This window comes from Etheostoma cragini, chromosome 7 (genome assembly GCF_013103735.1).
Source record: "Etheostoma cragini isolate CJK2018 chromosome 7, CSU_Ecrag_1.0, whole genome shotgun sequence".
Taxonomy (NCBI): Eukaryota; Metazoa; Chordata; class Actinopteri; order Perciformes; family Percidae; genus Etheostoma; species Etheostoma cragini.
In genome coordinates this window covers 6377500-6403437 of record NC_048413.1, presented here as the reverse complement: position 1 = coordinate 6403437, position 25938 = coordinate 6377500, and the positions used below count along the sequence as shown (strand labels likewise).

At 41.9% G+C, this 25938-nt stretch overlaps 1 protein-coding gene and 1 long non-coding RNA gene across 8 annotated transcripts in view; one reads left to right on the top strand and one right to left on the bottom strand.

Annotated features, from left to right (window-relative positions):
* Window positions 1-15296, top strand: part of LOC117947930 — a 17578-nt gene extending 2282 nt beyond the window's left edge. The window contains exons 2-3 of the long non-coding RNA XR_004657360.1: window positions 8195-8199; window positions 15144-15296. This is a non-coding gene — a long non-coding RNA (uncharacterized LOC117947930). The remainder of the gene's footprint in view (window positions 1-8194; window positions 8200-15143) is intronic.
* The window catches only part of plekhg5b (pleckstrin homology domain containing, family G (with RhoGef domain) member 5b), an 83209-nt gene that overhangs the window by 39579 nt on the left and 17692 nt on the right, over window positions 1-25938 (bottom strand). For 4 of the 7 annotated variants that reach the window (XM_034877279.1, XM_034877278.1, XM_034877277.1 and 1 more), the window contains exon 2: window positions 23017-23093. In XM_034877279.1, coding sequence (XP_034733170.1) covers window positions 23017-23093 — 77 coding nt within the window. Of the gene's footprint in view, window positions 1-7121; window positions 7191-7916; window positions 8176-23016; window positions 23094-25938 lie in introns of those variants that run through there. The other 3 variants (XM_034877282.1, XM_034877281.1, XM_034877280.1) reach the window with 3 other exon arrangements.

Sequence of the window (25938 nt, the reverse complement as noted above, 5' to 3'; positions counted from 1 at the left end):
CACACACACACACACACACACACACACACACACACACACACACACACACACACACACACACACACACACACCAAAGGTGTTCTTCTGCGGAAATAGAAAAGTGTTATTTTTCTAACGTTTTTTTAGGCACTTTCAGGACCTTTTAATTGACAGGACTGCTGGAAGACAGGACAGGGAGGAGATGGAGAGAGTGGGGACGACATGCAGCAAAGGACCATGGGCCAGATTCAAACCCAGGCCACTGCCAAGGACGCAACCCTCTGGGTTGTCCGGTGACTGGTGAATCCGGATTCTTACCTTAACCTTTATTATACCTCGGCACGTGACACATGAAGGCAACACACTTTAAAGCACTTACTGCAGCCGCTGACTAACGTCACACAGCTGATGCTAAAGACATTAGACCAGGGAATCATTATTAACTTCAGATTCAAATGTCTTAAACATGATTTATAACTAAGGATGGGACTTGTGGCTTTGGGAGCAACAGCCTGGCAGTTCAGTTTGGCTGAGACATCCTCCCCACTGTCACAACTTTGTCTCCCAAGGACAATTTTTAATACGTTTGGACGCATCCTCGCTGGAAACAGGAAAATCTGTGGGTAATCGGTCTTGGTGTATGAAATCATCTGACGCATTGAGGACAAAGGCTGCACATACATTCAAACCCAGATTACAGATCTGATTAGATGAGATACAGTGTTCATCGACCACATGGCTGCTTTGAAGAGCAGGCGAAGAATCTGCTCAGTAGTGATCTTGTGATCTCCAAAACTCTGCTGGATCAGACCACCTATCTGTTTCCAAATGTACTGCATTCCCCCCTAAAACCGCACTCAGCCCTCCTCCGGAACAGCTTGTCCTGCCAGAGCACACCTAGCACTTGTGTAATAGCATGCATCACCACATGTGAACCGTAGGCAGCAGGTTCTCTCACAGCCAAGTGTCATGGTTTATCTTTTGAGAGATAACGGGCTTTCCAAGTTCTGTTGTGTACAGCTTGATAGAGCTGGAGTTCAATAGCATTTGATCAAAATCACTTATCAAATCTTATGAGGTTTAATTTTCAACATCTGTAGGTTATTGAAATTCAAGGATTACATTTTGATCCGTACTGCAGTTTGTTGGCGGGTTTTTAGTAGGGTAACAACAACAACAAAATCGGTACACATTTATGAATCGATTCAAGTTCTACTGGTTCAAAATTAACTGATAGAATTCCAAAAATCAATTCATATGTTTTTTAATTTTTTTTTAAGTTTCTTTTTTTGTTGCCGTGTATACTACTACTATGAAAAGTAACTACATGTACATACTGTGAATTGTTTTTGAATCAAACCTTGAGCCTAAAAATCAATATCAAATTGTGACATTTTCTGAATCAGGCCTCCCTAGTTTTTAGTGAGTTTGGTAAAATCTAAAAACGAGACGAGCAGAACACAATATGGAATACTGATTAAATGCGTTAGCACACATTGAAATAACAGCTGTATCCTAGTGACTTTGACACTTTGTCTCTAGTTCGATGAAGACCTGTTGTGATTTGATAGGATTCCCCTGATGCTGACATAATGCAGTCAGCTAGATTAGTTCTGCAGAGAAGAGGAACCACTCTGTTTTATTAAACTCCAGAACATACAGTTGCTGTTCACTCACGGTTGGTAGTGTCTTTTCACTCACATGTGTTGTCCTTGTGTAGCCCCATTTCTCCCGGATTGTTACCATGGAGAAGCTCACAAGGTGAGCTTTATGCTTTTATTGGAGAGAGAAAAGACCGTAAGGATGAGGACTAAGTGATTGGTTTGGCAACTGTACATCTGGTTAACCGTCCCATCACCGTTAAAGAGCTTACAACGGACCTAGCTAGGCCCAGTACAGACACCAGCTGGAGGAGAGCCCATTAAACACACAGTTTTACGTTAGCCATTATGGAATCAATTTTAAGAGGGAGAGCTGGCCAAGAATGGAAATATGCTCCATCTTCAGCTTTCAATAATGCCTTTATCTGTTGGTGTGTGTGTGCGTGGTGTGTCGGACTGTAAGCATGAGTGTGTGGAGGGGTGGGGCTGGATTTAGGAGGTTGGGGTTGTTGATGTACAACACGCAAATCTACTGCATCTTAAAAAAAAGTGTTCTTCAAAAGAATAAAAAAAAAAAAACTTATCTTTTATTGATATATTGCAAAAACAGGAGTTCCCACACATGATTTGCTCCATAATATACACACACACACACACACACACACACACACACACACACACACACACACACACACACACACACACACACCATAAAAACATGAAATTAAAGCAAACCCGAACACAACAGTGCGATTAATGCATCACCCTTGGGACAATGGAGAGCACTGGTTAAGTCAAACTCAAACCGAATTGTTTGGGCCAACAAACAGTCCGACACAGAGAGGTCTCAGTCTTTGTTGAGACTGCGGTAACACGCAGCTACGCTGTGTTTAATCACCCGGGCCAACTTTAATGCTTACCATTACCCCACTCTTACAGAAAAGTCGGCTTTAAAAGGTCCTGTCCTAACACGAAAGTCATCGCTGATTTGGCAACTGGAGGAGATTCTCCTCAGCAGTAAGTTATGTTAGCGTTGACGCAGCTCCTCAGCAGTCACGAGGAGTTAGCACACGTAGCTTCAAGTCAACCTCCAGTCTCGCCCCATCTTTTTCTTTCAAAACCAATAAGTTGATTTGATGTGGCACCTTTTACAGACCAAGTCACTAAACAGTAAAAAAGAGCACGCCATGGTTCAATAGAGACCGCACACACAAAAAAGGATGGCCTTATTTTTGTTTTTATTAGCTTTCTCTAACAGAAAAACTGATCAAAAATGCTTCCCAGTGAACACACCTACGCACAGAAATAATTGGATAGCAACCAGACGAGGCAGAGTCATGCACAGTCTTGTTCAAATAGTCAAAGTGCAGTGAAGTCAGTCAAACATCCAGACAGAATATGGTAATACCAGTCTATAACATCAAACTAATCAAAGACAACCCAAAACTCAAGACACAAGTACAGATCGCCAGTGGTTCATAGTCTATGGCTAATAGGAACGTGCTGATCTTTGACCTGTGCATACATTAACACAGTACATACCAGAGTGCATAGACAATTGTCTAATACAAATAAAGCTAAATATTTCCCAAGCTCATTTTACTGTAGTCTCACATTGTCAGATCTTCCTCCACAGCACTGCGGAGGAGGGTATGCCTAGTCCACACAGCATCCTGGGCTGGGAGAAACACGTGCTCCGGTTTATTGGCATTTCTTTAAACCAATCACAATTGTCTTGGGCGGTGCTAAGCGACGGACGGAGCCACGGTGCCGCTGCAAAATAGCCTCGAGAAAGAACTTTGGTTTGTCCTGGCTAGTGACGTAGAAAGCCGTGCAGATGTTGAACAGCTCACCCGGAGACTGAAGACAGAGGACACCCAGAAACCGGATCTCACTCAAAACACCATGGATAGGTTTTTTTTGTGTATGTGGAAGCACCAGAGACACAACATAACACCTCAGATCCCAGAAAATAAGATATTGTTTCAAAATATTGGTACTTTAAAAAAGAAAAAAAGACTTATTTATAATATACAAAATAAAGAGGAAAGGTTGTCCATCTTAACATCAGATAAGCTAGGATCTTCAAATGTTAATAAACTGCTGGAAGAGCCAAATAAGTTTAGAGAGTGATATCACTTCACTGTTTTTTTTTCTTCTCTACAAGCCTTTAAGAAGGGGAAGATGTGTTTTCCCAGATTATAATCAATATTGTATAACAACACAGCTTCTCAGGCAACCCACCAATCAGACGCTGTCAGTTGCTTTCCCTCCCGGCCACTCAGCTTCTTGCATACAAGTGTCCTGTCAAGACATTGATTAGTTGTTAACTGCAACAAACAATATCTGCTCCCGCGTTACATAGTGCTGCACAATATATCAACTGCCGCACTAAACACATGGTGAACGGCTAAGACATATTGCCAAAGACGCTGACAGATGTCTTGTGTCAGCAGAAAGCTGCACCTTAACACGTCTTTCTTTGGTGTCTTTTATATTCAATTCATTGATCAGTTTGTTCAATAAAAGACTGTTAAGAGTGATTTCATTTCGATCCCAAGTTATATTGTTAGCGTTATATTCTACAACGTTGTTGTATATTTTGCTCATAACGTGCAGCCCTAGCATTAAGCAGCACTGCTTGTCAAAGAGCTAAGTGCCTGCAGAGCGAGCATGCTTCTCATCAAGCCGAGCTGACGGACACGGACACAAGGTCAAACTCTGCTACATGTTGCTTTTTTTCGGCTACCTTTTTCTTAAAAGCCAACTTTGGTTTTCCTCCTGGGAGCAGAGCCGCGGCCCCGAAGGGCCTCCCTGTGAGTGCTGGAGAGGGCCTGCTTTCCTAAACATTACGCAGGGTTGCCATTAGCTGGGGCCCAGTAGGTGGGATTAAAACCAGCGCCCGGTGAGGCTGCAGCAGATCAAAGGGGGAAGGCTGGACAGGCCTGGCCCCGAGTATGATTTACTTTCCAATAAATAAGCAGTGCATCTGTTGAGGAGTGGCACGGGAGAGCGAGCTGCCGCCGCCGCTCGCTCGTGTGCTCGCTTTCTTCTGCCGCCATCTGTCCTCGAGAGGAGGAGAGCCAGGGCATGGTTTTTTTACTGCGGCTGTTATGCAACAAAACTGCCTGCCTCACTGCACGCCTGTTTCCTATTAACCGACTCCCTTGTTCTGGTACCATACAGTCCTGCCGCCTTCACACATGTTGATGTACTCTTACAGAGGCACTTGTTGTTTTTCAGCCTCCCAGGAGAGAGCTGTGTGCGTGCGTGTGTGTGTGTGTGTGTGCGTGCGTGCATGCTCACTCCCTGCGCGAGGTCAGGTGTTTGTTAGTGATGCAAAAACTCTCCTTAGCTCTCTCCTCTAGTCCATTGCTTGGGCGGGACTCTTGGCGTTACCTTTTGACCGGGTCAGCACGTACGTTTGACTGACATGCAGCACAAGAACGGGACAGTTCACACAGACACGAATCCTGGTCTCTTGGGGAAAAAGTCCTGTAGCGTTTGACCCATCCACCACTCAAACCTTCCTCCTTATGTAGATTTTCAGTCTTTCATACAACTGGCTAGCGTTATCGCTCTTAATACTACGTCATCTCATGACATGACATACTATGACAGCGCCGCGGTCTGGCTGTTGCTCCACCGGGTGCGTTCCATACAGGTGCTGACGGGTGATTTTTGTATCGTATCCGACGCTGAGAGCCACGGACCAAACATCTGTATTTGACGACTTGACTCCGATCTGGGGCCCTTTGATGCTTGTCATTCGCCCCCCCCTTTCCTCTTTCAAATGTGAGCTGTCCTACACAAATAAAGGCCTAAATACCCAGAATATAATCTTAATATAACATAATATCAAGTATGTATAATATATATACTTAAAGGCTACATACTGTAATGCTAAAAGGGCGAGGCTAAGGCTACACGTCGCAGGCAAAAAGTAAGCATCCCAACTGAAGACTGTTGCTGTAGAAGCCATAAAGCCAGTAGAGTTTTGTAAATAAAAATGTAATTCATGCTTACGTTCTTGCATAACCTTGTCCGGATGCTTGGCTGTGGAAATCATGCTAAGGTTCCTACTGTAGGCAGTAAGATACCTAGCTGGGCATGCTAGCGTTTAGGCTTCATTAGAGCCGGTGAACACACCATTGAATCCGGGGGTTTTACTTTCATAAGGAACAAAGCCCTCCAAACTCTTTACATACCAACACGTCTTGATTGGACCAATTAACCACGTGGAGAAAGTTACAGTTGCTAAGCAATACGGCCAACATTACTCAGTTGACCTAAATCTATTTATTTGGGGATACAATTAAGTAAGTGCACCGGTAAAGGTGGTAATAAACCATCACGTGCGTGAAATGTTTACGTAATGTTTTGCTTTTGTTTTATGTTCAAAACAAGTTTGTATGATCAGGTTTTTATATTACGGCTTTCCCAGATCTCAGTTATCAACTTGGCACGTCCAACAATACCATTACCAACAGCAAAGGTCCAAGTCCAACTAAATCCAAAATGTGATAAATCACAAGCATGGTTGGAATTACCCCCCCTCAACAAAAACATACCATCTCAGTATATCAGACTCATTCTGCTTGTTTCTTGGTACTTGTACACCAGTTGGCTACACACTGTTACATACACTACATTTCATATTGTCCTCCTCTGCACACTGACACATGATGGATGGGGACGGTTTTTCCCAGATTACACAAGACAGACATTTATGAGAGATTGACTTATTTTGTGTTATGAACACACTGACATTATTTTCATATTCATGCTGCAACACAGCAGAAGCAATTTTTCCCTTGCATTTCCTCTTGAATGAATATGAAATGCAAAATATGATGACTATGCAAATTACAGTCATGTTGACTCCCAAAAAAACACAAAGAAACACAAAAAAAAAAAAACAGAGCAGAGTACTATGGAAACAAGGTGAAATTAAACACCGTCCAATGACAGAACAGACAGGCACCCCAAACTCAAACAGACATGCTCGCAGGGAATGCTAATGTTCTTGTGAAGCAGACCATGCATTTCAGTGAAAGGTATGTTTCAACATGCAAGCTAGTGTTCGCTCCCGAAAAATATTACCTACTCATCTTCAGCAACTCATTTTCCTATTGGACAACTGGATATGATCGCTTATTTTTTCTTTTTTATCCAAGCATTAATGGTAACAGGCAGCTATCGCAGGTAACAGGAATGTACTCCTTGATTTCAATTGTTTTTCCATCTACTTTAGCAGAAACATACCCCCCCCCCCCCACACCGCAGCATAGTCAAATATTTACATGACACATGCCACTGTCACAGCATCATCATGGAGAAACACCCTCACATCTAACCCTAATAACCCACTCCGTGACCCATTAGCACAGTGGGGCACGTCATTGAGATAACAATTCTACCTAACCCAAACCCTTGTGCTTACGCTACACATGAGAAACCCCACTAAATCCTCATAGTGCTGATACTAATAGTACTCAGAGTTGGGGGTCAATACGACTAACGAAGAAAAGCACCACTCACCAGCAGCTTGTCTCTCTCTGCTCTAACAGAGGAGTCAAGTGTCCGTATTGCTGTCTCAGGCAACTTTGCCCGGACTGTGATGCAACCAGCCTTCCTGTCCATAGCTTTAGGGCAGGAAAAGATGAAGAGAGACAGACAGACTGGAGGGTGATGAACAAGACCAAAAAAGGAGGAAGTGAAAGGGGGGGGGCTGGGTTTTCCAAGTTGAATTAGAAATGATTTTGGACACCACTTCCTATTTGGGATAAAGAATAGTGAAAGGAGAGAGCTCCTGTTGGTGCCAGGGGGTACCAGCTGGTCTGTTCATATAGAACGTAGATATGAAATATGCAGAGAAGGGAAGAAAAACATATGGTCTGCACAGATGTGAATGTGCCAACCTTCACAGCCTCACACAGACAGAAGAAGTCGATCAACAGAAAATGAATCGTTAACTGCTTCCATAATCTATCCCCCCCCCCCCCCCTTGTTTTACAACATAATCAATTCAATATCTTTGTGTTCTGTCTGCTGAACAGAAATCGGCGTCTGATGACGTCGCCTTGCCGTTTCTCACGGTTTTCTGAGATTTTGTGGAACCAACAATCAAATCAATTAATTTAGATTAATAAATGATGAAAGAGTCCTACTTTAGTTCATTATCCCCTGCTTTTACACAGAATGAGTGGAAAGTGCAACAAGACATGACATAGTGTCTCTCCAGCAACATACTCTAAACACTTCACACATTCTTTAATAAAAGTGCCGTCACACTGGAATACAAGATTGTTTTATTTTTACATTCCGTTTACCTACCATAGAAAACTCCACTTCCCAGAAAGGCAACTCCTTTGAATTTCAGAAGAGAACCAATCAATATCTCAAATAGACAGCAGGTGGTGAAAGTTTTAGTCCCAACCCGGATCAAACGTGCTCTGTAGTCCCTCAGATGTGTGTGTGCACGTGTCAAAATAAAACCGATCTCCAGCGTGAAAACAGCGGATGGAGTAAATCTGAGAGGCGAAGGAACATGACAGACCTGAGAGGCTCGCTCTGTTTACTAAAGCCGTCTACTGGGACGCGCACATAAACAGACACAGTGAACACGGCCAACCACGCCTACCTGCTCAATCACACTCCCACAAGCTCACACACATCCTGGCTGACTCATGTTAACTCCCACTGAAACGGGGCTCTTCTCTCCTGAGAATCGGAGTTTATCCCCTCTAACATACAGTTGTGATATTTCGGTTGATCCAGATGTAAATCAGTACTTTTTTCTTTTTTTTCGCATCAAGTGCTAAACTTTCCACTCCGAACACAACCAACACATGAACAGTACAATATACTGTACATATTTATATAACCCCACTCACGTTTACCTTCTGCTCAGTATGGATCAGTTTTAAAATTAAAAAACAGATGAAAGAAAAAAGAAAAAAAAAAAAAAAAAAGGTTAGATTTCATAGTTTCAACAACAATAAAATACCTGATGTTCCATGATGAAAAAGAAATGCCTTTGGTGTGGTGTAGTAGTAAAAGATTAGGCAATTGACCAAAAATGTATTTTATTCATCCATTAATCCTTGGAGGACTTTTCCAAAGGGAAATCTACAGGTAAAGCTAGGCAATATATCGACATTATATCAATATTGTGATATGAGACTAGATATGACATAAGTGTTGCCTTTTACTAGTTTTAAAGGCTGCCTTACAGTAAAGGGATGTACTTTTCTGATCCTACCAGGCTGTTTTAACTGTTTTATTATTTATCCCACTTAGGCATTATGTCCACATTACTGATCATTATTTAACCCTTGTGTTGTTAAAAATCAACGCTTTTTATTGATGGTTTTAACTTTTCTTACGTTTTTGCCCCTTTTTCCAACACTTTTGACACTACTTTCAATGTTTGTCTCTTTTTTCGTCGTTTTCAACACTACTTAACACTAACTTATTACCTTTAGTTGTACAGTTATTTTTTGAATTTATGTGAAATAAATTCATAGGAAATTATACCTGGTGATTGAGGTAGAAAAAAAGAAATTAGGAATTATTTAGACTAAAATGAAAGTAATGGATTTTGATGGATAATCACAGACTGGAATGTCAACTTTTACTCAATACTATTTAAAAAACACTTAAATTTGTTTTTCAAATGCTATAAATTTGAATAAGACGCACCAAAATTAATGAAAGTAGAGATTTGTAGTTGCCAAAGAGCCTTGTGAGGAATCAATCATGTTATTTTTGGTAGTTAAAAAGAACATTGATATAGGAAAACGGGTCAATTTGACTCAAGGACAACATGAAGGTTTTCTAAAATCCAAGTGTTAAGATGAATATCGTGATATCTGATTTTCTCTCCATCGCCCAGCTCTATCCACTAGCGGTATTACTTCTTACAGACCGGCTACATTGCACGCGTGATGTAAGTGAAGCGGACGTTCCCCCTCTACAGTTCCACTATAATCAATGAAACTGAGACATGAGAACGGCGCACAGTGGTGCGTATGCCGCACACACCTCGAGTCAGTGCAAGAGTCAAAGTTTAAGAAAACACACCAAAACAAGGAAATGGCTATTTTAATGTACTCAGTCCCATGGTTAGCATTGCTTAGTCTCCATCATGATGGAAAGGTTGGCGTGCAGCCACGGCCCTTAAGTATGCCCGGCTTTATTTTCCATTTTAAAATATATGGGACCATAATTTACAAAATGAACAGCGAAACTAGCAATTGAGACCATAAGCTTGATTTGAATTTTTTTTTTACTGTTTTTATAGCCACAGGTTTTTATTTTATTTTTTTTGTTATTATTTTTATTGCTATTATTTTTATTAAATTATTACTGTTATCTTTATATTGTCTTCCTCTTTTTCTCTCTATACTGTATTCTTCTTGCTAAAAACAGATGCTGGAAATGTCTATTTCCTTGCGGGAGTCATCCCATAAGGATTAATAAAGAGAAGTCTAAGGCTGGTTGGCTAAAACAAACCATTGAGAACATCATTTAATCAATAATGAAAACAATAGTTGTCCAACTTGCGTTACAAACTGAAGGTGTGGAGTTTGAAAGACATTTGCCGAGCAAGGCGGGTCTAATAAAGAGACCCACAAGTGATTTTAAAGCTTGGGACTAAAAGTCAAGATATCTCAGCCGGTGAGGATTCTTTTTTAAATCTGTCTCTCAGACGTCGACCAACTTTACAGAGATGTAATCCCCAATCAATGAAACACCCCTTTAAACAAACCATTCTCTAATTCCAGATTTTAAAATGTCAGGATGTGCTGTTTTTCTTTAATCAGCACATACATCAGAATGTGAAAATAATCATTACTTGCAGCTCTTGCGTGGGAGAGTCCAGTGTTGTGTGGGCGTGTGATGTAAGAGCAAGTCTGATTTATAGCCAAACGTCCTGTTACAGTCTGCTGCGTTGACCACAAACACCCAGCCCACTACTTCTGTTCTTTTGTCATTCAGGTTAATCCGAGATCAACCATGTCTAAATCCCCCGCAATTAGCTAGCTCCCAAAAACAATTCAAGGCCCTGAGGTTGGGGGCCGTGTGTTTGTGGAGTAAGAGAATGGAGGGGGAGGTGTGATGGGGGAGTTTCAATGCCCAAACCCCTCCTCTCCGGTTTATTTGTCTTCAAAACAAGGCGACCTGTTGAATCCATGTCTGCCCCGCCGCCCCCCACTGTCAGCCTTGATTAAGGGAGACTATATTCAAAAGGGATGGACAGCAGTGATGCAATTATCTTCAAGGATTAGACCCCACTGGCACTGCCATTGTTGGAAGGCTGAACACAAGTGCCCTTCCCTTGATGCCTGACCGTGGCATTAACCCCTCATTAACCATAAGCTCGGAATTAATTCAAGTCTTCAAGGGAGGGGTTAGATAAGGGGCAAATCCAAGGGAAATGGGAGCGTGACGCTAACAAGGATGAGCAAGTCGACGTGAGAAAAAGAAGAGCCGAAAAAGAGAAAGGATTAAATCCAAAAATGTTCTGCACCCGATACTGCTGTTGCAAGTTGCACGGTTTGGTGGCTGGCTTCAGTTAAGAGCGATTTAGAGAGCACGCTTCCACGGCCATAATAACACGTTGGGAATCGGAGATCTTTCAAAGCTTATTATCGCCTCTCTAACCAAGCACTGCAGTTCTCACAGCATTTCATTAAGCAGTGGCTGTTTAGGTTCTTAAAACACTCGGAGCAAACCAACAATTAGAGGGGTTTGCCATGGGAAGACTCTTCGCATGCGAGGGATTTAGGAGGGTTGTTTTCTCAATCCATCTCCCCACTGGGGGCCTTCTCTTAAGTCTTTGAACCCTGGCTATATTGGTCGGCTCACACAAGGCCGTTTCCATTGGAGCGTCAGTCAGGTACCCTCTTCCTGTTATTCCCCTGTCTGCCGTGATGCTGCTTCCTGACTGGGATGCTCCTGGGGGGGTTGAACTGGCGTCACAGGTACAGCTCTCTTACAAGCGTTTGTATTTTCCTGACTAGACACTGTATGGACACTCAAAAGTCAATGTCCAGCTTTTTTGTTATTGCAGGATGCTGGACAAACTGACATTCTTTCCACTAACCCTAATGGACAAATATGCGCTTTTTTCCCCCATTTTAGCGCCTGTACATCAGTATTTGGGGTCAGTATTTCATCAAGAAACTCATTGGGGTATCTTACAACAAAGAAAAATATAAAAGATAGACTTTGAAGAAAACACTGTGCTAAATCCCAAACTTTATGCACAAAATACTCTCCGTTTTGTATTTTTGCTGGAATCGCCTTTTGTCATATTTCCACCTCTCTGTTAATGTTAGGTGATAGTGATTGGACAGAAAATGAGTCACTGTCTCAGAGTCATCAGCCTCTGTTTCTGGACCATTACATTCCACAGAACTGGAAAAGTACAGAGTCTGTGATTGGTTCACAGCTGATGGTGTTAGTACAAGACTGAGCTGCTTAGCCTGTTGCAGCCTGCTAGGGTTGCTGGGATCCAAAATATAACAGTGCTCCTCCACTGGAGAGAAACGTCCAAATAAACATCGACTGAACACAGTGAAGGTGTGTTTTTGTTTTTTTTACAGGATATGTGTGATGTATATAGCTCTACATACACTAAAGAAGAAGAACTTATCAGCTGAAGTGTGTACATCGAGGCCAGCTGGCAGTCAATGCAAAAGCTCATTCTTACGTAAGCCAATGACCAATTCAGTCTTTCACATGTGCTCCTAGGTAATTGTTTGCATGATGTCTAATGAATAGGTGGTGACTAGTCAACCTACTGTAAACTCACAAAGCTGATTACGGCATCAAAAATATGAGGTAAACAAACTCAGATGGGGAAACAAAACAATATGTTAAGTGCAAGGGAAGACTGAAGAGTGCATATTTCTTCCAAATGAAACACTCACATAGAAGCCACAGCCGAGGATTATTTTTCCTCGGTGCCCTGAATAACAATTTATAATGATTTCTGAATGCATTTCAGCTTTATTGGAGAGTTTACCTGTCTAATTAAAGCCTGGCGCATTGTATGGCCTCTCAGTTGACTGACTGAGCGTGTTGACTCAACACGCTGCCTGAATCTGGCATGTGCATCCAAAATCCTTCTTAGGCTCTCTGGGTTACTATGTTGCTATAATGATATTATAATCGATATTGTGATATGAGACTAGATATTGTCTTTTTTGGATATTGTAATATTGTTTTAGAAGTCCTGGTTTTACAAGCTCTAATCCAAAGTGATGCCCTTGTTTACTCTCGTACCAGACCATTGTAGCTGTTCTATTGTTTAACTTTGCCAATTTACTCATTATAAAACACATTGCTGATGAGTATTTATCAAAAAGCTAATTGTGTTATTTTGTGAACGCACCAATAACCAACGCTTTTTCAGTTTTTTTATCCCAAAAAATGGGCCTTTGAAATAAACGCTAAAAATCTTAATATTAGAAATATCAAATATCTTCAAAATCTCAACAACATCAAAAAAGCACTCACAACATTGACACAAAATGTCAGAAAAATCCAATTCTATCCAGTGTCCAGTAAGAGATTTCAGTGAGTCAGCATGCACAATCCCAGGGCCTCTGTCTGTCGTCTGTCGTGAAAAAGGGTATATGAAACCTGAACGTCTCGTCAGTCTAGCAGCAGAAAATCTGTCTAGTGAGCTGTTGCTGTGTTTGAACGAGTATGTCTGCAGATGGGAAAGAGGGGAATAAAAGCTGGAAAAGAGCAAGCACCCTTTCCTTAATAAACAGATTAACACCCGAGTATCCCGCCAGACAGCATCATGTTGAAAAGTGATTAGGTCATTTTTCCTGAGCTCCACTGATGTGTATATTACTCCAGAGTCATCAAAGCATTGCAGACCACCGTTTTCATTTACTTCATAAAGTCAACTTTCCAAGACCTTTACAGTTATGGCTGAGGTCACATCCTGTTACTTTTCTTTCCCAGAAAACGAATTTAAAAGACTCTAATCTGCAGTCCCTGATGTTACTCAAGTAGAATACAAGCTGGGAGAAATACATGTGGGTTGAAATCAAGCAGAACTGATGAACATACTGTAATTTCCTGTTCTGAAACAAATCAACTGTGACAGCCTAATTATAAAAGATGGAAACATTTGCACCGAGAGGAAAAGGGCAAGACACAGTGTTTTCCCTAGTTTTGTGGAAGACTTAGATGCATGTACAGTATTTGTGTGGGTTTTAGGGAAAGAAAATGTTACATTTTCAATTTAAAATAAATTAAATTTCACATCATTTTGGATATTTGTGTCTAAAACATTGGATAAGCTTAAGCAGATAATAAATAGAACTCCTAAAAGCTTAAAGTCAGGGGCGATCCAGTAGAGTGTGTGCCCCATGTAGGCTGAGTCCTTGGCAGCGGTCGCAGGTTCAAATCCAACCCGTCTTCAAGTTATACTGTAAATAAAAGCCATAAAAGCCCCCAAAAAAGAGGCTTAAAGACAAAACTTGCTAAAGCAGTCCGCTGGGGGACCAACTGCAATCATTAGAACCGACAAAAGCCCTAAACGGCTTGGGTGCTGCTGCGCCTATTCCCTTATTATGGTAGGGAAAACATAGCTTATTCCTCAAATGAACCACAAAAAGAAGGAGGAGAGGCAGGTAAACTTAAGAGGACGCATGCAGCGGTTTTAAAACGGTGCTACAGTCCAAACATGCTGAGTGACTGACTGCTGCCACCGGGCAGGAAAAATGAATCCCTGCAGGCTGAAGGATGGACACAGTCAGACATATACATACAATCAGACATATAGGAGGGGATAGGCTTGATGATCTTACAGGGAGGTGGGTTCAGGTGCCTTCTGGGCATGCTGGTCTTACAGGGAGGTGTGTTCAGGTGCATTCTGGGTGTGCTGTTCTTACAAGGAGGTGTGTTCAGGTGCATTCTGGGTGTGCTGTTCTTACAAGGAGGTGTGTTTAGGTGCATTCTGGGTGAGCTGGTCTTGTAGAGAGGTGTGTTCAGGTGCATTCTGGGCGCGCTGGTCTTACAGGGAGGTGTGTTCAGGTGCCTTCTGGGTGAGCTGGTCTTACAGGGAGGTGAGTTCAGGTGCACTCTGGGTGTGCTGGTCTTACAGGGAGGTGTTTTCAGGTGCATTCTGGGTGTGCTGGTCTTACAGGGAGGTGTGTTCAGGTGCATTCAGGGCGTGCTATTGCTATATTGAGGCAGTGAGAAGTGATTGCGCCATTGACCAACAAAACCCACTAAAGTCAATAACGCAGCATTTCATTGTCATTTTAACAGCGCATTAGTAAAGCATGTCTAGACTTGTGCATCTCTCCTTCCTGCTTAACAAATCTTCCATCATGATAACAACGCGCCGTTAAAGAGAGTGGGAGGTAGCCCCCCCAGTAGAGCGTTGGCCGAGTCCTGCAGCGGCCCGGGTTTGAGTCTGACCTGCGTCCCTTTGCTGCGTGCCATCCCCCCATCTCTCTCCTCCTTTCATGTCTATCCACTGTCACTATGATAAAAGGGAAAGGACCCAACAAATAATGTAAAAAGCAGCTTTTGACTTAATGAAGACACTAAGTACAACCCTTTTCAACCGTGCGCCCGGCGCACAGAGAACTTTTTCTGCGGTTAAACTAGCAAAAGTGGATCCGTACACGCCCTAAACGCTGCTGCTCCAGGCGTTCACCGCCGTGCACTTAGACCGTTAAAATAAGGCCCCCAGTATCAGATCTATCTCTATCAGGAAATGCCACGTATACCTTGCAGTCTTCCGCACCTCGACACAGACAGAAAGTGGGCATCCAGCCCACTGGGAGTCTTCGCTGGTCCCTGTCAGTGTCAGTGAGGTGAGAATTTCAGCCAAGCAGGTCAGTGGAAATGAAAGCAAAGTTAAAGGGATATTTCACCGTTGGAAAGATGAATACATCTTTCAATTGGCCAAAGCCAGTTTGTCTGTATTCGTAAAATAGCAACAACTAACTAACTGGCATGAAAAGAAAACGTGATGGATGACTAGAAAACAGAGAGCACAGCTACAGTAAAGGTTGAATGATTCAGCCTCTAGTAATAAGGTGATTCTGTGCTGCGACGTCTATCACACGGGTGCGTCTGTGCTTGTCTGACTAATATATTACTTCCCCTAAAATATCAGCAAAGGATTACTCATAATGTATGACTGAATGGAACAAAAGAGAGGGAGGAAAAGAGAATAAAAGTGAAAACCAAAAACACAATAGCGGTGAGGAGTGAGTGACAGCACCACACACATAAGTCAGGTTTCCATTGACATGGAGCATAGGTTTGACTATAAATCTGCAAAAGAACATTCAAATGAGATGACGGAGTTAAAAGAGTGCCAGTCAAATCTCAAACAGTAGAAACAAAGATGGAATTAAGGAACTGATGTCTGCTTCATGTATTCAACTGATGACTGTTACAGTCTTCTTATAAGTCCACAAAGATCGGAGGTCTTGTCTGACGCTTTTTTCATGTCTTTAATTGAGAGTAAGCTTGAGTAACAGGGTTTCTACAGGATTCAATTCATAATACCTTTCATGACCATCTTAAGAACCATTTTAAGACCTTTTTTAAGACCATTTTAAAGACATTTTAAGACCATTTTAAGACCTTTTTAAAGACCATTTTAAGACCTTTTAAGACCATTTTAAAGACCTTTGAAGACCATTTTAAATACCTTTTAAGACCATTTTAAGACCTTTTTTAAGACCATTATGTATGAAATCTAAGATCTATAACACCACATCAAAGACAAAGTCTGCAAACATTGTGTGAAACAATTCCCCAAAGTTCCTCATTGGCATTTTAGGACTCGTGACAGGGGTAGTCCTAATACAGTGAATTATATTTGGACTAGTGACAAGAAGAACTACAAACCCACAAAATAAAATAAACATTCAAAAGCGCTGTGGGAACATTTCAATGAGCATTAGAAATAGCGTTACATGAATGTAGTCAAATTAAGACCTGGAACATAATACAAATTTAAGACTTTTTAAGGCTTAAAATATGAGATTTTAAAAGTTGAGTCTTCTTTAGACTTTTAAAGACCCCGCGGAAACCCTGGAGTGACAAATAGGTCTTCTGACATAGTCAAGTCTTTTTTGCAAAGTTGTACACATTTGTTTTTTAAACAAAAAAACAGGCAGGTGGAAAATTCACTTACTGAGAAAGAAAGAGGGGCAAACTAAAAGTTAAGCCAGCTGACTGGCTGAAACTGGTTTCCTTTCCTAACGCTGACTCTCTCCACGTCATTCCTCTGCCTCCAGCTGTTTGGGCAGGGAAGGGCCTGTTGCCAAGGCAACCCACACCTTTCGGTTGGTCTTGTCTGGTCCTGTCTTATCAAAGCTGAGGGAGGGAAATGAAGAAGACGGGGATATAAGCAGAGAGGAGGGAGGGAGAAGGGGATAATAAGCCCTTCTCTGGAAGTTTAGATCCAGGGAGCAAGCTCAGACTGGCACTGAGCGCTAACCAGTATAATCTGAAATCAATCCCACCAACTCAGCCAAGAACTATGTCTGCTTTTGGCCGTCATCTTCCACTTGGACACCTGCAGGCTCATTTTAAATCCCAGTGACTTGCAGAAACCCACAGCAAAGTACCCAAACACGCCAGTAAGCCCTCTTGGAAACACATGTGTCGGGCCATCCAAAAGCCTTGTGGTAACCTTTTGGAGAGCTGCTGTGTAATGTGGTGACAGCGCTGAGCTGCGGCATCCACACAGCCTGACACCTGGTGGGACTTCTGGAAGTTATGGTGCAGGTGAACCCATTCAGTTCCAGGCCAGTCATGCTGAGACTAGAAGAGACGCACAGCTGCCAAGAGATGATCTTTGGCAGTGAAAGACCAAAGGCACGCCTGTCTGGGAACAGAAAGGTCTGTCCCTCATGTTGTCTTCCAGGTCTTGACCAGTCACTCGTTGTCCTCCCTGGTCGTGGTCTGGTTAGCTTGTTTATAAAAGCACGGAAACGTATCATTTATAACGCTTTAATTCTGTGTTACGCCTTTTTAGCCAACTTCCTTCCAACCCATTTCAGTTAGTTTTACACTTGTTTTTTTACATGCATGGTCAATAGTCATTTTCATTTAATTTTTAAATTTTTTTTAGTATAATGAGGAGCAATTATTTATGGTTTTTGGATTATAAAATACTAGTAAATGTCAAATATTAGCCAGGATACCCCCAGGTCAAAATTAACTGATGGAATTTTATTCACAGACAACAGAAATTAAAACTACAGTATTTTACAAAGGATTGTTTTATAAACTGGTTAAATCTGACCCGAGGACTACATGAGGTTTAAAGGAAGAATATTTATGCATCAGGCAGACAGAGAGTGTGTGCCTGTGTGTGTGCGCGCGCTCTCTCTGTGTCCTGCTGCCAAGCTGTCAGCATATCAAAGAGACTATTTGTAAAAAGAAAAACTTAAAGTTAAATCAAAAAGTTTAATGGGTTTTTTTCTTCTGTTTCTGAGGACAAATGCCTTCTAAATCTGTTTGGTGGGTGGAGTGGGCAACATTTATATTTATGTTCCCATTCTTCCTAGAAATGTGCCTCTCGCGTGTGCAGCAAAGGCCGAGTGAGTGAGCTTAGGAAGGGAATAAGCAACAGAGCGAGCCCCGTGCTGTACTGCAGGTCAGGCTTAAAAAGGCATTGCCCCCTGCTGTTTAAAGCGTGTTACAGGCAGTGCATGTGCACCTCTTGAGCAACAGCCCGATAGGACGGGGCTAAATGAGAAATGCGCTGTCAGAAATAAGTACATTGCACAATACAGTTTGTTTTATTATAGCCTAGAAATGCCCAAACTTTCATGACTCATCTTCTCACTGTTCTTACTTCACACCTCAAAGTACTAAAATTACCAGAAATATTAAGAATTGTGACATGTCAGCATAACCCCTCTTTTACTACAATAGGAAAGTTCACTGTTGGGTCAGGCAGTAAAAAGTAAGAGTGGAAAAACCCACTGATGCATCACAAAGCAGTACTCTGAGTTCTAAAAGCAGACTAATAAATCTAAAAACAACTTTTCCTTGAAGGTCTTTGACCGAAGACACAGACAAGAAACAGTGGAATGGTCGGGATCATGGGCGATTTTAGTCCCTTTTTCAGCCTCCCTAACTTTTTTTTTTACAATTTTAGTGCTTCAAGTTAATTCGCAAACCTGTCTTTTAGTGACAGCGGTTGGAAAGTTTAACGTTGGTAGTCCCCAGGGGAGAAGTTAGTAATTTCATGGTACAGATTAGAACACAAATGAAGATGTAAGCAACTCAACTTGCTGATTGTTAGAACATTGGTACTACTGTCAGGTTTAGTTCCATCATAGTGTTAATGGTGTCAGTTACTGATTTAGCGGGGTGGTGGGGGGTGCTTAACACTTTTGAAGGTACTATATTCGTGTCACATTCTTATAAGGCAGCTGAGTCCCCCCCCCTTAATGCCTGATCCTAGACTCGCCCCTGGTTGTGATGATGACATTTTGCATGGAAGCACAGACAGAATCCTAAAGCAAAGACAGTGCCTGTAAAGAGTATTCATATTATTATATTGGAGCACAGCATTCCAAACTCTGCTGTACAAGAAATTGTCTCAGAAATATTTGTGATCAACCGTATCGTGTTCTTTTTTTAGTCAAATTTAAAAATATGTATTTATGACTTTTCAGACAAAGTTAACAATGACTTCCAGGATCAATCTTTTGGTTGTATCACTGTCATGTGACCCGGATACTGTAGTAACACAAGTACATGTATAGAGCCAACAACTATAAGAAAAATAAGAAAATATATAGTCTGACCAATAATCACTTGTATTATTACAACTTGGCATGTCTAAACAAAATCCACATTACCAGTCATAGGCATGTGAGCAACCTATTCCAATCTAACACAAACAACAATTATGTAATAAAAGAAGGCCTGTTACAGGCCTATTGGACTTCAATACCTCTGTTGGCCAGAAACACCGTCAAATGAATGATCGTGTTGCCCTTTATCCACTTGACGTGTAACTAGGCAAATATTTGCTAACAGCAGCTTTACAATTTATCTTTTTGCCCCCTAACTGACCAAAACAACAATTAACAGGTTGAATTAGCTTAATTGCCTTTTGCAATTAAGAACATTTGAAGAGCTTTTTTATAATTTGGAAAATAAGTTATGTGTATTCGTTGCAAGGAGTCAACTTACATTATTGTTTAAATCGGTATTGCACCTTTTGGACAATTTAGAAATCTGGTTTTAAACCTGCAACCTGCAATTGTGTTATTGCTTTACACAGTTGTACTTCCTTTGTTTTCACTGTTAATGAACGAATGTTATTTCGCGACTAATCCTTTTGTATCTGCTGTCAAGTTGTCCCCCTCCCTGTCTCCCTGTCTCTCTGTCTGTGTATCCCAGTCCACACTTGGCTTGTCTTTCCTTAATCCCCTTACATAATAACATCAACCCTGACCCGGACCAAGGAGACAGGTGGCGTCAGACATGCTTTGTCCCCCCCCCCCCAGCAGCTCATATAAACACTATTGCATACTTTGAAATGACATAGCTCATGAATTCATCCTTCTGCCTCATTCAAGACTAAAGAAGGAGGGACCCTGTCATGTGAGAGAAGCCTCATTGGCTCAAGAGTCTTTGAGGAAAAGTGAGGTTTGGAGACTCAATAATGTGAGGAGCAGGGAGAGGATAGTACACGATAAGCTCTGTGGCTCTCTCTTCTTCCCCCACTTTATTATTCGCAGTTGCCATGGAGAAAAAACTATATTTAACCGCCTGTCTCTTCACTGCTCACAAAATGCACTTTTCTCTCGGCCGTCTTCCCTTTCCATGGTTTCCACTGAGAGGACAGGAGGGAACATCTTGATTTAAATGGGAAAATCCATTTAATGCTTTGCACTAGTTGTGGTAGGGAGTCGACTAAACCCTAACAGACCAGACCAGACACTATGACAGTTTCTCTTCTGGCCTGAAACCAGTGGATCAAAGGAATAAGTCATTTGACAGTCTAGTGGGCAGACACGGAGTCCGGATACCCCCCCCCCCCCCCCCCCCCCCCCCCCCCCCCCCCCCCCCCCCCTTTTAACACCTAAAAGAAGAAATGGCTGCTTTGCCTAGTGAGCTGGTGGGTTTAGGGCTCTGGCAGGGGCGGTTTGGAGGTTGCGCCTTTAATATTAAGCCTAGACCCCCGCTGCCCCCCCAAAACTTTGGTAAATATTTTATACATTCTTAAAAAAAACAATAAATATATACTTTATTAGTTCTGCAAGAGTGAATTACAAGTTACACTCTGTTATTACACATGTTTCACACATGCCTGAATTACACACACATGCTCAGTACCTATACATGGAGTAATGGAGAGATCCTCTCTATCCCCAAATGGGATGTTATTCAAGTCCAGTGATACATAAAATGTAGGTTAACACTGAATGAGTATTCAGTGCTAACATTCAGTTAGTGTAAGGGTTGGTGGTATATAACCATAGACAGTATAAGAAATGGACAATGTGACGCTGTGGATTTCAACAGAGACCAGTGAAGTCTATTAGAAGCTCTTTCCCGGTGATGCTCCAGCTGAGCTTGAAGACGTAGATGTGACGTGAGCAACCTGTCTGAAAGTTGGAAGTCTTCTGGTAGCTGTGCAAGAGAAATCTCAATCATTCCCAATCAGCAGGGACGGAGAGGTAGGTATATGTTAGGAGCTAACATAGGCTAATTACTGCTAACTAACATGCTAAATTTGGTAATTAAACCTAAACAGCTGATGGAAGGCCAAACTCTCTGTGAGCTTACCCTGTACTATAGTGTGATTCCTGTACTGTGCGACAGCAAGTCGAGTGCTTATGAAACAATCGTTAGCTTAATTTCATAAAAACGTCGGCTACAGAGCCATAACATGAGCTACAAGGTAACGGAGCCTTTTACACATTGTTGTGTTTCTTTAGAAATACACAATGTAAAGTTATAAGTGGCGGCAAAATGAATGGCAGTCATTGGGATGCTAACGGCGGCTGATGGCTTGGTAGCCTCAAAAAGGCGCCATAGGAGCTACGCTTTGTCGAGGCTGGCTTACCCACTTGTACGTAACACTTGTGCATAATATATTTGGTTACCCTAAATTGGCATGTGTTCCCAGGCTGGCCCCTCCATTTGAAATGGTCCATGTGTCTTGCAAATCACTACAATGACTGTACTTGTCCTCTGATGTCTCTATAGGCAGGACAACTCAATTTGTCGGTCCCTCCCAAAACCATCACACATCCCCAGAAAAAGCACTTTAGGTTGCAGTGTGGTTAGTTTAAGGTACAAAACGACTAGGTTAGGGCAAGGATAGATCATGGTTTGGGTTCAAATAACTACTTGGTTAAGGTCAGGGGACGTTAGTCATCATGGCTACAATAATAACACTTGGTTAAGATTAGGGAACGATTAAGGTCATGTTGAAAAGTTGCCTGTTGGTGGGAAACAGGAAACGGACGGCTAGTGTCCCGTGGCAAAGTCTGACATTTTGCTAACCCATTCAACCACCCTGACCTCCTCTCTCTGCCGACCTCTGGTCTCTAACATCCCACCACTTCCCCCTTTTCTCTCGGCGGATTTGACTCGATGGTCACTGTAGGCGTTTGTCATTTTAACGTAAATGTGTGCAATGTGTGTGTGTGTGTGTGTGTGTGACTCTCTCTCTCTCTCTCTCTTTATAAAATGTCTAACAATAGTTACAAACACACCCTTTTTTTACCGCCACCTAAACTAGGGGGGGGACTCACCAGACGCCTCCCGATACGATATCATCCCAATATTACTATATTATTGCGATTTTAAACATATTGCAATATTCTGTGATATATTGCAATTCATCAACTAACTTCTTATTCTACTGCCCCAAAGGGAAAACCTGTTTTAACTAAAAAGATACATTTCTCTGTTTGTTCATATCACATTAATTGTGTTGCTGCAAAATGGGACAAACTGACCAACACATATATAATAAAAGATCCACACTTGGCGCCTGTGTATTGATACAGTATTGCCACTAAAAATATTGCGATACTAAGCTGTATAGATTTTTTCCCACCCCTAACCAAACAGAAACCACTCTACCACAACTGTCATAATTATATACATACTGCCTAGTGGGTCTATGTGACTAGGTTGATTTTCCATAAGAAAAAAAGCTCTTATAGTAACTTAAAGGAGTAGTTCAACATTTTAGGAAATACACATACACTAGTCTGCTAGCTGTTGGTTAACTTAGCTTAGCATAAACACTGGAAAAGGTAGGGAAACAGCTAACCTGCCACTGTCAAAAAATAAAACTTCCAAATCCAGGTTAGACAAACTAGATTTAAAAAAAAAAGAAAAGAAAAAAGAATGCAAATAAGCATATCATTCCAAAAAATAATGGTCTTACCTTAGTGGCCCTCCGGCGGTCAGGACACTGAGGATGCTGGCAACCCACCCAGTCCTCCTCCTGGACAGGCTTCTCATCTAAAACGGAACACAGGAGTCAATGAAGCGTGTCTCTTTATCACTAAAACACCCGAGCAGCCACCCAGCCAGCTACACAGCCAGCCAGCTACACACCTGTCTTGGTGAAGCTGTAAAAACTTATTGTAGACACAAAGACATTAAGTCCCCGCCTGTGTTTATATAAGGACGGAGGGAGAGAGTGACTGTAGGAGACACAAGAATCACTCTCACGCAGTAATAAGAGACCCAGGAGCCATGCCTTAAAACAAAAAAGGAGAAGACTGGTTAAAGGGATTTCTTGAAGAAAAGGTAAACAAAAAGAAAAATGGGGGGGGGGGGGGGGGGTGTGCTGTTGGGAGGAGATCAGAGAGAAATGAATAACGACCAAAGAGAGGGCCAGAAAATGGACGCGAAAGAGAGGAAGCCCCATTCGGGTTTCTGTACCAGAGTCCATTCGTCGTGGGTAAGCTTGCTGTTCTCCACAATAACAAGTTGTCAAATAAACCTTTCAAAATGTACTTGACTAGTTGGCCAACGCTGCGGTTAGGGTATGATAAAAGGCAGTGTTTACGTCTACATCTTCTACATGTACACACACGATAAAGATATCATAACAGAGCACCGATATCTATCGGTCTGCCTAATGAGAAATACAGAGAATACGTGTGCAGGAAGGAGAGAGTAAGAGGTAAGTACAAAGAGCTGGGGGGAGGGGGGGGTCTCCTGTTTCTGGACATGACAAGACTTTGTAGCAAAAACCCTTTCCGGCCGGCTCAGATGTCCCCTGTAACCTATTTTCGCCAAGCCACAAATGATATATCATTACAACATCATCGGAAATACAGGAGGGCTGCTGCGAGAAAATGAAGTCACTTAGCGGCTGAACTTTAAGCCCAACTGCAAACAATAATTTATCACCGTGAAAGAAATGGCGAAAGAGCCAAGGGCTTTCTCTGGGCCCCTGGCTGGCGCGTGGAAACAAGTCACCTTGAGTCATCCACTTGGCTACAGCTACACTCACAGGTCAAGGGTGCTCGTAGGGAAGAGGGAAAAACTGTGTAATTGGTGCATTCCACAGAGGCCAAGGCTTCCCCACCGGGGAGGGAAGGGTCAACCTGTCTGCAGTGGATTTGCCCAATACAAAGAGTGAGAGTAAAAACAAGACTTGTACCATGTCTCAAATAGGGCACTTGTACTTAAACTTGCTATTTTGAGTGCATAGAGTGTTCATACTGAGTATAAGCATATAAGTATGCCAGAGCGCAGTGCACTATGAGTACCCTGATGCTGCACTCAAAAGTTGAGTGGGGAACACTGGACACCACTCGCGCTCAACAATCGCCATCTTTGCTATGGAGCCGAAACTACGAGATCGGAAACGTCATTTCAAACTAGAGATGTTCCAGTACAGATACCAGTCTCGGTATCGTCTCCGATAGTGCCTTAAACACTGGTATTGGGAATTATCGGACTTCATGAACTGATCCAATACCATGCAATAAAGCCCTAAAGAATGAATTAATTAATCTATGTTAAGTAATTTATTTATGTTCTTTTTCTGTTATGACTGTCAAACTTTATGATAAAAGAAAGTTCTGTGGCGTTCACTGCTTGTGTTTGAATCAATACAGGGATAGTAGTAGGCAGTGAAACACTGTAAATAAAATATATGACACGGTGGTATTGGGTCAGTACTCGGCTGATACGCAAGTTCAGGTATCAGAATCAGTATATGGAAGGATAGAATGATACCGGATCATCTCTATTTCAAACTGGTGAAAATGACGGGCAAGAAAGTTGCACCAGTTGCAATTGAAATGCCGAAAAACTGAACTATACAAATGTATTTTTTAAGACAATGGTTGACAATAGGTGGCAGTAATACTTCGTCCCGCTGCGATTTACCATAAAAAAAAAAAAGTTTTGCAGGATTTGAAACAACATGAGGGTGAAGATACGTCACAGAATGGAAGAAGTGAAGACTTTGGCTTGCTGAAAGTGCTAGATAAATTTAGGAAAATCACCAAAGTCAGTCGGATATATCCTCTGTGGACAACGAATGTCTGCACCAAATCTCAGACCAATCCTTTAACTAGTTGTTGATATTTTAGTCTCCAAAGTGGTGGACGGACACCAGTGTGGCTTAAAAAGCCTTTTTGATCACCTTTCAACATTTCCACCGAGGCAAAGCGCATTGTGTCAAACTTTCACCAGCTTCCTGGAAAACAAAGTCTCCGGTGTCTGTGTTGTGCTGTGGCTAGCAGGCCTCAAGCTAACAGCTCCCCCAGGGTTTACAAGCAGCAGGCTGCACAAGGAGCCTCCAGCTTTTATGGGGTGTTTCCCAAAGAGGAAGAACTTCTTCTTCACTGCAGTGAGACGTCACAGATTACTTACATTCAGCGGGTGAAGGGGAAAACTAAAAATGCTAATGTAGCTCTGGACCTGCTGAATGATTCAAGAAACAGCTGTCTGCTAACAAGTTAGCTGTATTCACCTAAAAGGTGATAACATGTAATGTTGTATTAACAGCTTGTTTCCTTTGCACCCAGGAGGTCGCAAAATAAAGAGCAAAAACTCAACTTGTAGACTGGCATTTTAAAACTTTAAATGTATCAGATAGATTGGAATTGCTATTCAGCTAAATTACTTTTAGATGTATTAATACACAAATCTACGCATTTTACCAACTTGAATAGATCCAAAAGAACCAGTAATCAGGGCCAAAACTCGACTAGGGCTGTTACTTTTAATTCAATAATCCAAACATTGTAACATTGAAAAAGGTTTATGAAGTGTAAAAATTCAAAATGCAGTTTACATCCACTGTCACCACGTTCTGAACTGAATAATGCTGGTAAGCATT